This window comes from Phodopus roborovskii, unplaced genomic scaffold (genome assembly GCF_943737965.1).
Source record: "Phodopus roborovskii unplaced genomic scaffold, PHOROB, whole genome shotgun sequence".
Classification (NCBI taxonomy): Eukaryota; Metazoa; Chordata; class Mammalia; order Rodentia; family Cricetidae; genus Phodopus; species Phodopus roborovskii.
The window spans coordinates 23132603-23150142 of record NW_026125281.1 but is presented as its reverse complement, the minus strand read 5'-3'; the positions used below and the strand labels follow the sequence as shown (position 1 = coordinate 23150142).

General features: G+C 42.5%; 1 protein-coding gene across 4 annotated transcripts in view; it reads left to right on the top strand.

Moving 5' to 3' along the window:
* Positions 1-17540, top strand: part of Virma (vir like m6A methyltransferase associated) — a 56241-nt gene that overhangs the window by 12107 nt on the left and 26594 nt on the right. The window contains exons 3-8 of one of the 4 annotated variants that reach the window (XM_051198175.1): positions 814-900; positions 2648-2696; positions 6669-6837; positions 8064-8186; positions 9771-10019; positions 12884-14021. In XM_051198175.1, the coding sequence (XP_051054132.1) occupies positions 814-900; positions 2648-2696; positions 6669-6837; positions 8064-8186; positions 9771-10019; positions 12884-14021 (1815 nt within the window). Of the gene's footprint in view, positions 1-813; positions 901-2647; positions 2697-6668; positions 6838-8063; positions 8187-9770; positions 10044-12883; positions 14022-17540 lie in introns of those variants that run through there. The other 3 variants (XM_051198168.1, XM_051198159.1, XM_051198180.1) reach the window with 3 other exon arrangements.

Sequence of the window (17540 nt, the reverse complement as noted above, 5' to 3'; positions counted from 1 at the left end):
ATTTTTGTTTTTAATTGTGTCTATATCTACCTCCCTTCCTCCCTCCCTCCGTCCTCAGGGTGGGTTACTGGGAACCAAACTTGGGTCATCTGCAGAAGCAGTACTGCTTTAAACTGAGCCGTCTCTCCAGCCAGGGTTCATTCCTTGCTGCCTTGGTTCTCAGTGTATAGATCAGGCTGGCCATGAACTTGGAGCAGTTTCCCTGGCTCACTTTTCTACATGCTGGGCATGTAGACACTACCAAATCTGGCTTTGGATTTTGTTAGTTTTCCTCCTTCCTTCCTTTTTTTTTTTTTTTTTTTTTTTTTTTCTTTTTTTCTTTTTGGTTTTTTGAGACAGGGTTTCTCTGTGGCTTTGGAGGCTGTCCTGCTGGAACTAGCTCTTGTAGACCAGGCTGGTCTCAAACTCAGGGAGATCTGCCTGCCTCCCAAGTGCTGGGACTAAAGGCGTGCACCACTACTGCCCGTCTCTTTTTTAATTTTTATGGGAAGGATACGTGGGTTTGAGTATGTTGTGTGTGTGTGTGTGTGTGTGTGTGTGTGTGTGAAGACAGGGTTTCCATGGTGTCAGCTTGGATGTCTGGAACTCAATCAGTAGACCAGGCTGGCCTCCAACTCACAGAGATCCATCTGCCTCTGCTGGGATTAAAGGCGTGCGCCACCATTGCCTGGCCATTTGCTTTTCTATTTAATATGGGGAATATTTGTGCTGGGTCTTAGAATTGCTCAGGACTTTGTACTTACTGTGGTTTTTGTTTTACTATAGGAACTGGTTATTAAAAAGGCTGATGTTTTGTCCTTGTTTGATTTACAGGGAGACATCTCCACACACATTTCAACTAGACTTATTCTTCAATAATGTAAGCAAACCAAGTGCTCCAGTTTTTGATAGGTTGGGAAGGTATGTATGTACTAAATAACTATCAGAGACGTTACTGAATCGGAAAGTAAACCCTTTTGCTATGTAGATAGAAGGAAGTGTCTGGTGGTAGACACAAGAAGGCAGGGTTTAATTTTCTTTGTGGCCATTGTGAAGGAAATGCTGAACTCCTGAGAGATCTTAACAAAATAAAAGCTTCAGTGTGTGAAATAATATCCATCTTTTGTTTTTCTTTACTTGTGTGTGCCTGCATCATAAACACATCACTATGATATGATTTATTACTAACCTGACCTAGAGAAGTGATTGTTTAAAATTCTATTAGCAGCAAAAGCTAGGACTTGGTGGCTCTTTGTGCACCACTCTGCTGCTCAGCTCCTTCATGGCAGGACTGTCAGAGGAGACTTAGCAATACATGTGCCCTTTTTTAGATTACTTAATACGTGGTAGGTCCTAAAACGTCAAGCTTGCAGCCAAAGTAACCGTGGAATGAATTTAGTAAGAACTCATTATAACACGAAAACAATTAAAGGCAGCGTAAAGGTGAAAGAGTGTTTCTACCAGGAGTTAGCAGCTTCACTCATTCATTCATATCTCTTGAGTCTTAGGGAATCACATTGGTAAGTTAACATTTTTAATACCCAAGACTTTAGACAGCTAAGTACATGCTCTACACTGAGCTATGGCCCCAGCCACACAGCATTCTCCTAAATTTTGGTTGAGTGCAGTTTTTGGGGATCAGCGCTAGGGATTGTGCATGCCAAGCAAGCACTTTGTCACAGAATGACAGCCCCAGTCCCATGGTTTGTGTTTTTGTTGTTAGAGTATAACGTGGTTCTCTGTCTATAATTAGATTTATGTGAAGGTGCTTTTAAAAATCTTAATGTGTGTGCTTAACCCAAACCAATTACACCAGAGTCTTCTGTGGCTTGAAAATATTTCATATTTGACTACATTGAAATACTTGAAAGTAGAAAAACTTTCAAAAGTATTTACTTATTTTTGTTTATAGTACCACTTCCAGCCCGGGCACCTCATTATAAAACTAAACACTGGAGAAAACTTTTTCTTTCTGGTTTTGAGTTACTGAAAACATGTACAAGTTCTGCCAACAGGTCAATACTTAAATAGGTTAAAGCACCTGATTCGTGATAGACTACAGACAGTGGAAATACCTAAAACAACCAATATGCTGACCTGATGACCGTGGGCCCTGGAAAAGAAGGCTGTAAGATGATTCCTAATGCTTTGTGATAACTCTGTATACACCACAGGAAATTGTTTACTCTAGTTCTAGTCATATAGGAACAACAGAAGCCCCTTAAGTTCTTGGGAGAGAAAGAAATTTATTAGCTGTCTTAGTAATGTGTGATTTGTTTACTTTAAAGCAGTTCTTAAATATTACAGGAAATAATAGACATAGGATGTTGCAGCACATTGGCTGTAGGCTCAGGTCTATCTGGGAGCACCCAAGGTCGAACTCCAGGTCCATCCCTTGCAACTTCTACCCTCAGCACTTTCAACACAGCCTGGCTGATTTGGGGCTCAGACCCCAGGACAGGGCTGCAGATACTTTCCACAGGGCTATCTTTATTAGTTTTACATGTACGTGCTATGGTGAAGGTGTAGGTCAGAGCACAACTTTAGAATTGATTTTCCGCTAATGTGGTAAGTGCTTTTACCCAGTGAGCTATCTCACCAGCCAAAACTTTCATAATTTGTAAAATTATTATTTGAACCTTTGTATTTTTCTTACTCCTTTTCACAGCCTGGAATATGATGAGAACACTTCTATCATCTTTAGACCAAACTCAAAGGTAATTATAGATGTTACTTTTTCACCTTGTTTTCTCTGTTCTTCTATTCAGTTTTAAGTAAGTCAGTGTGACAGAACTGGACCCAGTGTTCCAGGAGGTTATCTCTTGTCTCCATCTTGCAATTAGAAACTGTTTTCAAATGCCATTCTTCTCTGTCTAAAGAGCTTGCACAATTTTATGCTGCATATGAAACGAATTCTGGTCTTAAAACAATAAAGTACTGGGGCTGTAGAGATGGTTCAGTGGCTAAGAACACTCAGTGGTCTCACAGAGGACCTGAGTTTTGTGCTACACACATGATGGGTCACAGCTTTCTGTAACTCCAGTTTTGGAGGATCTGATAACCTCTTCTGAGCTCCATTGACAGCAGGCACACATATGGGACACATGCATATACACGGACAAAACACCTATGCACAAAAAATAACCACGTCTGAAAATAAAGAGCTTAGGCACCTCTCTTCTGTGGTTTTAGTCCTGAATCTGGAAGAGATCAGCATTTAGTCTTCTCTTATTTGTACATAGTGTTCAGGCTAGTAGATTATTACTGGATACTGCTGTGTTCTGTTAAAGGTTTTTTTTTTTTTTTCCTAAAGAGATTTATTTTTAAAAATTACTCATGTATCTGTACATGGGTATGTGTATGTGGGTGTTCCTAGGTTCCCTGTGGAGCTAAACTCACAGGCAGTTTTGAACTACCTGATGTGGGTGCTGGGAATTGAACTCAGGTCCTCTGCAACAATAGTACTTGCTCTTCTGAACCATCGCTAGACTCTTTATTAAAGTTTTACAAATGTACAGTTTTCATATTCTTTCACACCAGTAATTGCTTTATTTCTTTATGCACCAGATGTCATTCTAGACTCATAATGGAAGATCTGAAATGCAGAAATAATATGCAAGTTCTTAGCTTGAGAATTGACTTTGGGTCTATGTATTTAACCCTTTCATCCTATTTTATATATTTATCTTCATTATCTGTTATTTTCTTTCCAATAGGATTCCATTTTTGCTTTTATTTATGTTTAAAGGGTTTATTTTTATTTTTGGTTATTGAAGAGATGGCTCAGTGCCTTAAGAGTGTTTCTACTCTTATAGAGGACCTGAGTTCAATCCCAGCACCCATGTGAGGGGCTCACAGCCCATTGTAACTCCAGCTCCAGAGGGATCGATCTGTTGCCTCTGACCTACAAGAGCACTGCACTTGTGCACATGTACAAGCAAAGTCACTAATTAAAGTAGAATAAAATATATTTAAAACTACTATTATTGTGTTTGTGTGTCTGTGTTGTATGTGTGTATCTGTGTGCATGTTTGCTGTCCATGAATGTGCTGGTAGCTGTAAAGGTCAAAAGAGGGCACTGGATCCCTTGGAGCGGAAGTCCAGGTGTTTGTGCATCAGTCTGTGGGTACTAGGATCTAACCTTGTGTGGAAGAACAGTAAATGCTAAGTACTGAGCCATTTCTCCAGCGCAGTTTTTATTTTTTTAAGACAGAGTCTCATGTAGCCCAGGATAATCTCAGGATTACTAAATAGCCAATGCTGGCCTTTCAATTCCTGGTCTTCTTGCCTAGTCTCCCAAGTGCTGGGATTACAGGTGGGTACCACACCTAGCTTTGCAGGGGGATATCTGCTTAGAGTTGGTTATAAGTACTGGGTATAGTCTTTGAGCCTTTCTCCAATTTCCCTTGAGAGTCTATCCAGGAGTTAATGATTGCTCCCATCCTCCGCTGCCTCCAAAAGGGCTTCAGTGACACATTCTGTTTCATCCTTACCAGGAAGGTCGACCCCAGGAAGAGAATTTAGAAGTCAAGGGCTTTGGTTTCTAGGACAGGATACACACACACACACACACACACACACACACACACACACACACACCACATATATTCCCAAAAAACAAACAAAAAACAACAAAAACTTTATTATTAAAAAAAAAATAATGGAGCCAGGCAATGGTGGTGTATACCTTTAATGTCAGCATTCAGGAGGTAGAGACAGGTGGATCTCTGTGAGTTCGAGGACACACTGATATACAAAGCAAGTTCCAGGACAGCCAGAACTACCCAAAGAAGCCCTGTCTCAAAAAAAAAAAAAAAAAAAAAAAAGAAAACAAAACAACAACAAAAGAATCGCACACCCAAATTAAACAGACCCAAAGTTCCATTGAACTTCAACAGTTAAAACAGGAGCTGTGGAACTTCACATTAAATTTTATACTTTCAATATAAAATGTTTTGTGTACTAATCCACTACCAAAACAAACAAAGATCCATGACGGAATTAGAACTGAAAAAACAATTAGCTTTACGTCTCTTTCATATTGGTGTCCATTATCTGCATTCAGCTTGTCAGTTGTTACTGTCTGTGTGAGGCAGGCTCACTGAAGCCCCTGTTAGCCTTGCTGACCTTTTGCCCCAGCCTCTCCCAAGCACTGGAATAACAGGTATGCATTGCCGTGCCTGGCTGCTGTCAGGCTGTTCCCACACTCAGTTTGTTAAGGGAATGATGATAGTTGTGTCCACCCTTTATGGTTAATGTGTGGAGCTAGTGATGAAGTTCTGAAAAAAATGCTGTTTATGTAGCTTATAAGGAAATAGTATTGGTAGTCTTTGACCTGTTTGGAAGAAAAAAAAATTTTTTTTTTTTTAAAGAAAGACAAGTTTTCCAGGCAGTGGTGGCACACACCTTTAATCTCAGCATCTGGGAGGCAGAAGGAGATAGATCTCTGTGAATTCCAGGCCAGCCTGCTTTACAGATTGAGTTCCAGGATAGTCAGGGCTACACATAGAAAGCCTGTCTTGAAGGAACAACCGCCTCCCCCCCCCAGCAAAAAGACAAGTTTATTGAGTAATGTAAGGGGGTAGGGATGGGGTCAGTGGGCTAGATAGTAACCTGACTATCACCTGCAGCTGAAAGTTTCCTTGTGAAAATTATTCCCTTCATAACTGGGTATTTGTTAACATGTAACATATACCCCCAATTTTGATGTGAGAAGTACTAGACACTATGAACCTTTATTATTCTGGAGACTGGACATACTTTGGGCTGTTTATCTCTGTGACTCTCACCTAATTCTTTTCTGTTTTCTTCCCTTGCTTGGGAACTTGTCCATGCACTTTGAACACAGTTGACATGAACTACAGACATGAAAAGGTTTAATTTTAGCATAGGTTTAGATACAGAAATCTGAGGACCATATAAAATCTGTGCCTCTGGGTGACTTTCACCAATATTGGCCTTTTACATTTTCAGGAAGATGTGTATTTTGTTTATTTTAATTAAAAAATAATATATTTTTAGCTGGGCGGTGGTAGTGCACACCTTTAATCCCAGTGCTTGGGAGGCAGAGGCAGGAAGATCTCTGTGAGTTCAAGGCTAGCCTGGTCTACAAAGCTAATTCCAGGATAGTCAAGGCTACACAAAGAAACCCTGTCTTAAAAAAACAAACAAAATTTTTTTTTATGCATCTGGGTCTTTTACCTGAATGTATGTCTGTGTACCGTATGTATGCAGTGTCCACAAAGGCCAGAAGCAGACAGCAGATTCCCTGGAACTGGTGTTATAGATGGTTGTGAGATGACTTGTGTTCTAGGAATAGAATCAGAGTCTTAACTGCTGAACCATCTCCACAGCCTCTACTTTTATTTTTAAAAAGACTTTATTTTTAATTATGTGTATATGTGTGTATCAGTGTATGGGTATGTGCACTTAAAGCTTAAGTGCAGTGCCTGTGGAGACCAGAAGGGGGCACTAGACCCCCCCCCAGAAGCTAGAGTTACTGGTAGTTGTGGTAACTCAACTTAGGTCTTCTGGGAAAGCTGCAAACACTTTTAACTACTGAGCCAAACCTCCAGTTCCTTCAGCAGTGTTTTGAAGACTTCAGCTGAATCGTAAACTAATTTAATATCACTTTGCTTTTGGCATATTAAAACATTAACTTGAGATCTTTCACCGTCCCTAAAAATCAGGTAAATACTGATGGTCTGGTGCTAAGAGGCTGGTACAACTGTCTGACCTTGGCAATCTATGGATCAGTAGATAGAGTGATAAGCCATGACAGAGACTCTCCACCACCTCCTCCTCCACCTCCACCTCCTCCCCAGCCACAGCCGACTTTGAAAAGGAATCCAAAGCATGGTGAGAAGTTCAGTTTGCTTTCCCTAGTGAAAACTGTTATGTTCTGTTAGAGCAAGAAGAGCTGATCCAAAGACCTTCTCTGCTTTTTCCTCAACTCTTGTGTAGGATTTGACATGGTGTTTGTCAGTCTCTTATTCTTGTCAGTAAGAGCTTATTTTTATTTTCTTCCTCTATTTTTCTGAAGATATAGCTTGCTTGCTGCTTTTCAGACAGGGTCTTAGTGTGTAGTGCTGGTTGGTTTAGAATTCAAAGATCTGCCTGCTTGAGTGCTGAGACTAAAGGTGTATACCACCACACCTGGTCCTGGACAGCATTTTAGATAGTCCCACGGCTGGCTGGCTGGCTTCCCTTCCCACTCCCCCCCCCCTTTCCTTCTTTCCTGTCCCCATTTAAAAATAATGCAATCGCAGTAGTTAATCTCTTTTTCTCCCTTCTTCCTCCTATCTCTCCCCCTCCTCCCTCCCTCCCTCTCTCTGTCTCTGTGTGTGTGTGTTAAAAGTTGAGCCAGGGCCTCAGTCTGTAGCCCAGGCTCTGACTTATTGCCTTTCTGCCCCGTGTTCCATATATATATATTATCCTTATGGTTTTTAAAAAAAAATTATTTAAAAATTTTTTTCATTTTGTACTGGTAAAACATTTTTTTTTAAAAATGTATTGTGGTTTCTTTGTGAGAAAAGAATCTGCTTTACATTTTCTCTTTAACCTGCGCGTGCATGCGTGTGTGTGTGTGTGTGTGTGTGTGTGAGAGAGAGAGAGAGAGTGTGTGTGAGCGTTAGTGTATGTGTGAGGGGGTGTGTGAGTGAGTGTGTATTGCACTTACTGGCTTTTTAAGGTGCTGGAATTCACACCCAGGACCTTGTTCTAGCTGAGCATGTGCTTTGTCACCTAGTTTCATACTCACTTTACACCATAGTTTATTTAACCTTCCATCCACTGAAAGACATTTAGTCGTTTCTAATTTTCAGCTGTTAAAATGAAGTAGAACATTTGTGTGTACTTTCCTGTCTGAAAATAGTACTTTATATTTTTAGGGTGTTGATCTTTTGGTGTGTGGTCCATTAGAAATTCTAGATTTCTAGATCAGGTGGCGAAATTTTTATTAATTCTCCAGGTAGGAAAAGTTCATATTATCGTTCCCTTCTGAGGATAAGTTCAGGATAAAACTTTTTTCTTGAATTCATTTCAGTATACTTTAATAATTTCAACATGTTGTTTCCCATATATAGCTGATGGAGAGAAAGAAGATCAGTTTAATGGAAGTCCTCCAAGACCTCAGCCACGTGGACCAAGAACTCCTCCAGGACCTCCTCCACCTGATGATGACGAGGATGACCCTATGTCTTTGCCAGGTGGAAAAATCTCTGCTAGCCTCTCCCGCCCACTGCTGATGCGTGGTGTCTCTGCTAGGCTCCTCCCGCCCACTGCTGATGCGTGGTGTCTCTGCTAGGCTCCTCCCGCCCACTGCTGATGCATGGTGTCTCTGCTAGGCTCCTCCTGCCCACTGCTGATGCGTGGTGTCTCTGCTAGGCTCCTCCCGCCCACTGCTGATGCGTGGTGTCTCTGCTAGGCTCCTCCCGCCCACTGCTGATGCGTGGTGTCTCTGCTAGGCTCCTCCCGCCCACTGCTGATGCGTGGTGTCTCTGCTAGGCTCTCCTCCTGCCCACTGCTGATGCGTGGTGTCTCTGCTAGGCTCCTCCCGCCCACTGCTGATGCGTGGTGTCTCTGCTAGGCTCCTCCTGCCCACTGCTGATGCGTGGTGTCTCTGCTAGGCTCTCCTCCTGCCCACTGCTGATGCGTGGTGTCTCTGCCAAGCTCTCCTCCTGCCCACTGCTGATGCGTGGTGTCTCTGCTAGGCTCTCCTCCTGCCCACTGCTGATGCGTGGTGTCTCTGCTAGGCTCTCCTCCTGCCCACTGCTGATGCGTGGTGTCTCTGCTAGCCTCTCCCGCCCACTGCTGATGCGTGGTGTCTCTGCTAGGCTCCTCCCGCCCACTGCTGATGCGTGGTGTCTCTGCTAGGCTCCTCCTGCCCACTGCTGATGCGTGGTGTCTCTGCTAGGCTCCTCCTGCCCACTGCTGATGCGTGGTGTCTCTGCTAGGCTGCTCCCGCCCACTGCTGATGCGTGGTGTCTCTGCTAGGCTCTCCTCCTGCCCACTAGTAATATGTAATGTTTCTGCTTTGTTACGTTCAAGTTTTCGAGAAAGGGTTTCTCTGTGTATCCAAGAATTCATTCTGTAGACCAGGCTGTCCTCAAACATGGAGATCCACCTGTCTCTTCTTCCTGAGTTCTGGGATTAAAGGTGTGCACCACCATGCCCAGATCAAGTGGTGTGTATTAATTAATGAAAAACATGAGGTGATCAAGTCTTGAAGACTGCCTTTTCTCCCAAAACTTCCTCATCCTGTCTGGTATTCTGTGTGTTTTTCCTATTGGCAGAGCAACTTGTTTAAAAAAAGTAACTTAATTTGAAGCTATATCAACAATGCTTTGAAAATAGAGTATTGATGTAACATTATAGTATATAGCAGTTAGAAATAAGTATTGGTTAAAAAAAAAAGCTTACTAATTTAAAAACTAAGAAGAATCATGTATACTGCCAAGTATAAATACTATAAAATAGTGTACATTATTGTCAGCAAATGAAGGTAAATAATATGTACTCTGAGTGGTACTAGTTTTATTTTGAGTCAGGGTTTCACTTAATCTATGCTGTCCTCAGATTTGCTATGGAGCTGAGACTGTCCTTGAACTCCTTTCCCAAGTGCTAGGAAGCTTACATCACCATAATAGTCTCAAGTTAATATACAGTCTTTTAAAAAGGGTATTTGTGAGCTAAATCGTCCAACATGCACTATGTGCCTGCAGCCTCCAGTCCTGCTGTCTTGTGACATCTAAAGCAGTGATTGATCTGCTTTCAATCGCAATTCTTTTCAGGGTCTGGTGACAAAGAGGAGGATGTTCCCCATAGGGAAGATTATTTTGAGCCCATTTCTCCTGATCGGAACTCTGTTCCCCAAGAAGGGCAGTACTCTGATGAAGGGGAAGTGGAAGAGGGACAGCAAGAGGAAGGAGAGGATGATGACGATGATGTGGACGTAGAGGAAGAGGAGGATGAAGATGAGGATGACTGCCATACAGTAGACAGCATCCCTGATGAGGAGGAGGAAGAGGAAGAGGAAGAAGGTGACGAGGATGAAGAAGGTGAAGGTAGGATTCTTGATTCTTAAATACTAGACATTAAATGCATGTTGCTTTGAGCATTGCAAGTTTACAGTAGTGGTAAGTGGCTTGAAGCTGTTAGTCATGTAGTTTGGCCTTAAGAAATGATAGCAAATGGAGTTTCTGTCTCTTATTCTTTGTCAACTAACTTATTTATGCTACAGAGTTACCCTCCTCTTTAACTAGCTCAAAGCACCTGACTTCTGTCATCTCCCCAGGGAGGGCTTTTATTTGGCTTATGCGTGAGTTGCTACTTAGTGTCATCAGTGTTAGCCAGGGAAGCAGGATCTAAAAGCAGGCTATTTTTAGAGTAAGCGATGATGTATCATAAGCTGGGCCAACTTTCTAAAGATAGATGCTTTAACAAAGTGCTGTGGTAATTTTAGAATTTTGTCTTAGTAGCTCAGTTATAAGTACATGTGGCTGAATGGCACAATCCTTTGATTAGGTTTGAGTTTTTCTTTAAAAGCAAAATGGAAGGTGTTTGACTTAATTGGTCATTAATTTAATTAATTGGTTAATTTGAGTTGTATGTAAGTGGTTGGGAGCCCCCTGATATGGGTGCTGGGGACTGAACTCTGGTCCTCTGGAAAAGATGTATGAGCATCAGCCACCCACATTACTCTTAATTGAAAATAATTCATACTGTAATTACAGTGTTCTCTTTTTTATGGTTTCATGTATGTGTATATATGATGTGTGTTTGGGAAAAGGTATGTGTGTGTGTGGTTGTCATAGGGCAAGCTTAGGTGTCAGGTCTAGTCTTCTACTTTGAGACAGGGCCTCTTGTTCACAGCTTTATATACCCCAGGCCAACTGACCTGCACGTGTCAGGGATCCTTTGTGTTTGCTTCCCATCCTGTTGAAGGAGCCCTGAGGTCCAGCCTTATGTGGTGTTTATTCTGAACTCAGGTTCTGAGGCTTGAATGACAAGTACTTTACCCACTGACAGACCTGTCTTCCCTACCCTGTGAGTGAGTGAGTGTGTGTGTGTGTGTGTGTGTGTGTCTGTCTGTCTGTCTGTGTATAGTGAACATGTGGAGGCCAGAAATTAACCTTTTTGGGTGCCTTCCCCCGTCACTTCCTCATTTGGCAGGCTGACTAGCTAGCTACCCTTGGGATCCACTTGTCTTTGCCCTCCTTACCCTCAGTGTTGGGGTTATAGATGCATGTGACTGCATCCTAACATTTACATGGGTTCTGGGTACCCAAGCTCTGGTGCTCACACCATCTCCCCATCCTTTAGTCTTTGGGTTTTTTCATGGGGGCTGAGTATCAGCATTCAGATTCTTGTGCTTGAGTGGCAGGCATTTCTCTGACTGAGCATCTCCTCAGGCTCCCTCCCCTTTTCTGGATACAGTCTTTTATGAAAATTACTTTTATTTTGTATACTTGGGTATTTTGCCTGCATACATGTTTGTGTACCACATGCATACGGTGTCACAGAGAGCAGAAGGTGTCTGATCCCTTCTGACTGCGTGGTTGTGAGCCACCACGTGGCCTGGAAGTGGAACCTGGACACACTGGTAGAGCAGCAAGTCCTCAACCTTTGGGTCATATCTCCAGCCCTGGGACAGTGTTGACGTGTCACCCAGGCTTGTCTAGTGATCCAAGCAGTCCTCTTGCCTTTTCAGTACTGGGATTACAGGCACCGAGTATCATGCCTGGTTTGTAATGTTCTTCCTTAATTTTACCACTAATTTGTTTGTTTTCCAAGACAAGGTTTCTCTGTGTAACAACTCTGGCTGTCCTGGCACTCACTCTGTAGATCAGGCTGGCCTTGAACTCAGAGATCATCCTGCCCCTGCCTCCCCGAGTGCTGGGTTTAAAGGCGTGTGCTACCACTGCCCAACTTGTTTTCTAAAAATCTTAAAAATAACCTTGGTCTGGGCATGGTGACACACATCTTTAATTCCAGCACCCAAAAAGCAGAGGCAGACAGATCTCTGAATTCCAGGTCAGCCTGATCTACATAATGAGGCTTTATCTCAAATAAACAAATATAAATAAATAATTGAATAGAATTAAATTTTGGGCCAGCAAGATGGCCCAGCATGTAAAGGCTCTTGCTGCCTAACCCGATGCCCTGAGTTCCATCCCTGAGTAGGAGAGAACCGCCTCATGCCAGTTGTCTTCTCATCGACACGCAAGTCCCCCAATCCCAACAAATAAGTAAGTAAATGTAGTTTTAAAAATCTCTGAAGAAGCTGGAGAGATGCTCAGTGGTTAGAGCATGACCTGTTCTTGCAGAGGATCCAAGTTCAGTTCCCAGCACCCCCATTGGGCAGCTCAGAACTGTCTAACTCCAGCCCAGGTCTGTCTGACACCTTTGGCCTCCTTGGGCATTCATATGCACTTGCCCGTACACAGGCACATGTAAAATAAAAAACTTCAGTGTTTCACGAGGTTGGAGTTAACTTCTTCCCTTCTAAGAGAGGTGTTTGTGTTATTTTCAGCTTCTGATTTTATCTCTGTTAGGAAAAGGAGCCATCACAATGGAGGAATTTGTTAACAAGCTTATCAATAATTATCCTATTACAGAATATAAATGTCAATTCTTGTTATGAGTGGGAGCAAAAGTTGAGATATATATATATATTTTAGAATGCTTGGTTTATCATGGAGCAAGGTTATTGTTCATTCAGAGTTTCCACAGTAAATGAGAATGCGGTAGTATTTACATGCTGTCTAAACATGTATCAGTCAGTGTTCATGCAGTAAACGAGAATGCTGTAGTACTTACATGCTGTCTAAACATGTATCAGTCAGTGTTCATGCAATAAATGAGAATGCTGTAATATTTACATGCTGCTTAAACTTATTTTTAGGGGATGATGGTTACGAACAGATCTCCAGTGATGAAGACGGGATTGCTGATTTAGAACGGGAAACCTTTAAGTATCCAAACTTCGATGTGGAATACACTCCAGAAGATCTGGCGTCTGTTCCTCCTATGACATATGACCCGTATGACAGGGAGCTAGTGCCACTCTTGTATTTCAGCTGCCCGTACAAGACTACTTTTGAAATTGAAATCAGCAGAATGAAGGATCAGGGCCCAGATAAAGAGAATTCAGGGGCAATAGAAGCCTCTGTGAAGTTGACTGAACTGCTAGAGCTGTATCGCGAAGACAGGGGTGCAAAATGGGTAACGGCTCTAGAGGAAATCCCAAGTTTAATTATAAAAGGGTTAAGCTACTTGCAGTTGAAAAACACAAAACAAGACTCCCTTGGTCAGTTGGTAGACTGGACAATGCAAGCTTTAAATTTACAAGTAGCCTTTCGCCAGCCCATAGCCTTAAATGTCCGACAGCTCAAAGCCGGGACCAAACTCGTGTCTTCGTTAGCAGAGTGTGGGGCTCCAGGAGTGACAGAACTGCTACAAGCAGGAGTGATCAATGTACTGTTTGATCTCCTGTTCGCTGATCATGTCTCATCTTCCCTTAAGTTAAATGCTTTTAAAGCTTTGGACAGTGTCATTAGCATGACAGAAGGAATGGAGGCTTTTCTAAGAGGCACCCAGAGTGAGAAGAGTGGCTATCAGAAACTTCTGGAACTCATACTTCTAGATCAGACTGTGAGGGTTGTCACCGCTGGCTCAGCTATTCTTCAGAAATGCCATTTCTATGAAATCTTGTCAGAGATTAAAAAACTTGGTGACCATATAGCAGAGAAGACTTCATCTGTTAACCACAGCGAACCTGATCAAGACACAGATGCTGGGCTTGAGCGAGCAAACCCAGATTATGAGAATGAAGTGGAAGCCTCTATGGACATGGACCTTTTGGAATCCTCAAACATAAGTGAAAGCGAAATAGAGAAACTTATTAGTCTCTTAGAGGAGGTTTTTCATTTAATGGAAACCGCACCTCATACAATGATCCAGCCTCCAGTTAAGTCTTTCCCAACAATAGCACGAATTACTGGACCTCCAGAGAGGGATGACCCATACCCTGTTCTCTTCAGGTAAGATATACTTGTTCTTGGGAAAGATACTTCACAAATCTCTAGATGTAATTTTATGTGGTGATTTTGGTTTTTTTTCTGTTCATGTGCTGTATATAACTGTAAGTGTAAGGATATTTGATATTTCAGAATAGGTACTCAGTAGCAAACTCAGACATTCATTAGTTTGAATAAACCTGCATTGTGTTGGTATTTAAAGCCACAGATTTAAAGAACACAGATGATTGTAAATAAGAGCAGTGCTCATTTAAGCATGTTTGTAAGCAAAATGAAAACCATCCCACACAGTAGAGGGGCGGCATGGGAAGGAGGGGACCGTTCTCTGTGTCCTGGGCCACAGTAGGGGGGGCGGCATGGGAAGGAGGGGACCGTTCTCTGTGTCCTGGGCCACAGTAGGGGGGGCGGCATGGGAAGGAGGGGACCGTTCTCTGTGAAACCCTCTGTACGTTGTAAGTTCATATTGGGTGTTGCCACTGTCATTTTGTGCTCCTGATGACATATCTCTGATAGTTATCACTTGTTTCTGTCTTCTGTCTTTCAAGTTAGTTGATAATATAATTTTGCCATTATTGGTATCTTACTAATTCACAATAGATCTTTATTTTGTCTTAATGTTTGAAATGTCTTCTGGCATTTTGCTTATAATTGTTGAACAAACAACAGATGAAAAGGCAGACCTTTTATTGTTTCTGTGACTGGTTTTTGTTTTGCTTTGGAACAAGTGGATTGGTAGTAAGTGGGTGCTTGTCTGTCCCAGCATCTGTACCTAGCCATTCCTGGTTTTAGCTGAAGTTGTACAAACCTCTTACTTTCCCTAAAACAAAGCCCAGAGTCTTGTGTGTAGGCTCTGGTCTGAGAGCTTACCTTGGGAAGACTAAGATGCCGAAAGGAAAAAGTCTAATAAAGTGTTAGGATACTTTTTATTGTAGATAAGTAGGGCCCATTCCACTGTGGATACTCTGAGGAGCTGGCTAGAGTATGTCCTCTCCTTCACCCCCTGAGTGCTGCAGATGGGGTTCTTGTTCACCCATTCTTCCCCTCTTAGGTTGAGGATTGGCCACTAGACTCTAACTCCTCTGTGCTTCTGAACTTCTCCTTGTGGTCTGAGCAGTCTCAAGGCTTTCAGGAAAGCTCTGAGAAAGGTAACAAGACCAACCAGACACTTGAAGGCAGATACTACCAACCATCACAGCCTGAAACGTGAGAGGTCAGTGATGGTCCACCAGGGAGCACTGTTGGCTAACAGCAGAGCAAGGTACTTAACAGGAAAACAAGTTAAAATGGGAAGCAGGAATGATGGCAGCAAGATTAACAACGCACGAAACCAGAGAAGAAACTAGGGTCAGGAAGCCATGAATGGTCTCTTCTGTCAAGTATAGATGAGAGGTTGCAAAAGTAAGCATCGGAGGCATGTAGAGAGTTTGGAGTATGATTGTGGTTAGAACTTTAGGAGAGTAATTTCTACTTATAACGAACAGTAGGAGGTGAAGTATGGGCAAGCTGAGGAGGAGGAAGCGCGAGTACTGTGAGTCGCTCTCAGATACTTGATCACAAAGCCAAGTAACAAATGAGGGTGCAGGGCCTGTAGCACAGCTGGTGGTCCTGGCCTAGCTTGTGGGAGGAAGGCCTGGGTTCTGTCCTTAGAGTGTAATTCCTGCACTCGGGAGGTGGAGGCAGGAACACCACAAGTACTATGTCATCCTCGGCTACGTAGTGAGCTGTGTGAGAACTTTTCTCTTCAAATAATGAGGAGATGAGGTAACAGCCAGAAAGATGTGTTGTGGTAGGAAAGGAAGATTTGTATTTTATCTTCTGGAATGGGAAAGCATAGCATGTTTGTAAACTGGCAAGAGGGAGAGGTTGTAAAGCTTGGTAAGGAGGGAGACGTGTGTGGTGTGGAGGAAGAGATCAATTGTAGGAACAGGCTTTGCTTGGATATGAGGTCTAGAGAAGAGTGCCAGGTGTGGTGGTGCATGCCTTTAATCTCGGCATTTGGAAGGCGGAGGCAGTTGGAACTCTTAGTTCAAGGCTAGACCGGTGTACATAGCAAGTTCCAGGTCAGCCAGTGCTACGTTGTCAGAGCCTGTCTAAAAAAGAAGTCCAGTTTTAAAAAGGGAGACTTTGGCTTTGGCAGGAGCATAAAAACCTTATGAGTCTGCAAATACAGTTACTTTTTTAATATGGAGAGAGACCAAAGGAACTGAAGACACTGCTACGGTAAGTTCATTTCTAATAGAGTGGGCGGTATAACGTGTGTCTTGGTGGCTGAAGGTACTGCGTGAAGGAAAGAAGAGCTGCTTTCGATTACTGAGGGGAAAGTAGCTGCTTATTAAATGCTGTCTCTCCCCACTCCGTATATAGAGAAGGAGATAGGTGTAGCGGAGGGAATGAAGGGCTTGAGTGCTGTGCTAAGGAGTTTGGGCTGTAGTTTCAGAGTTAGGAAAATACTGACTTTTGGGAGTAGCAGAATTGCTTCAAGTGGTGTTCTAAAATTTTACAATGTAAGATGGTTGTGAGGGAAGTCACTGAAATCACCAGGTAGATAAGTAAGTCTAAGATCAGTGGATTACTGGATGCTAAATATGTGTCTTATTATAGTGGTATGTGCCAACAAGGGAAGAACAAATACTGTGATTTATGGAGAATATATGAGGGAGTAGTTTCTAGCATTGTGACTTCATAGGTAAGAGACTGTGAGAAGGAATGAACAGCATTTGGAGCTTTCTAGTCAAGGCAGGGACTGTAACTATGATTTTATTGACAGTAACTTGTACAGTAGGAGTCAGAAATCTTGGAAAGAGAATCATTTCATTTTGGAAGGATTACTTTCAAGTGACAGAAAGGCTCTAACAATACATTTGAGCATCCACAAAATCAGCCCCAGTGTTTTCTACTGGACTCTTAGGACTCAGAGTGCAGCTTTGCTCAGCAAGGGCTCAAGGCATGCTCGCTCACCAAGGAGTGTAAGGTACCTTAGTCACAGTCTTCCAGCACCTCAGTGATGTGTGTGGACCCTGCTTGACTCCCCTAGGAACAGGCTACATCAGCATGCATATTTAAAAAAGTTAAGATGCTGTCTGATGTATCTGCAATGTGGAATGAACATACCAGACCAGCTGTCACTCAGGGGTCAGGTCACTACCTGTAGTGTTCCAGAGTTCTCCACTTCAGACAGGAAGCAGTTATCAGCATAAAACAGTTGGCACCAAGGAGTCAATTCACTACTATGGTTTTCCAGAATTCTCTACAATACAAGTACTATTAATCACTGAGTCACCTCCCCAGGCCCTAAATCAAACTCTTTAATCCTTTCACTGTTTAAACTGGGGCTTCCAGAATATCTTTATCATAATACTCATGACAATTATTCATGAATATCACAGTATTCATAATAGACACCCTCAGTGACTGCTTACTATAAACCCAAGATAATTCAAATGACAAAATCACCCTAAGTACATCCTTAACTTCCTTCATTAAAGCATGCTTTGCACCTGTCTGAAATGTCTCACTTCTTTC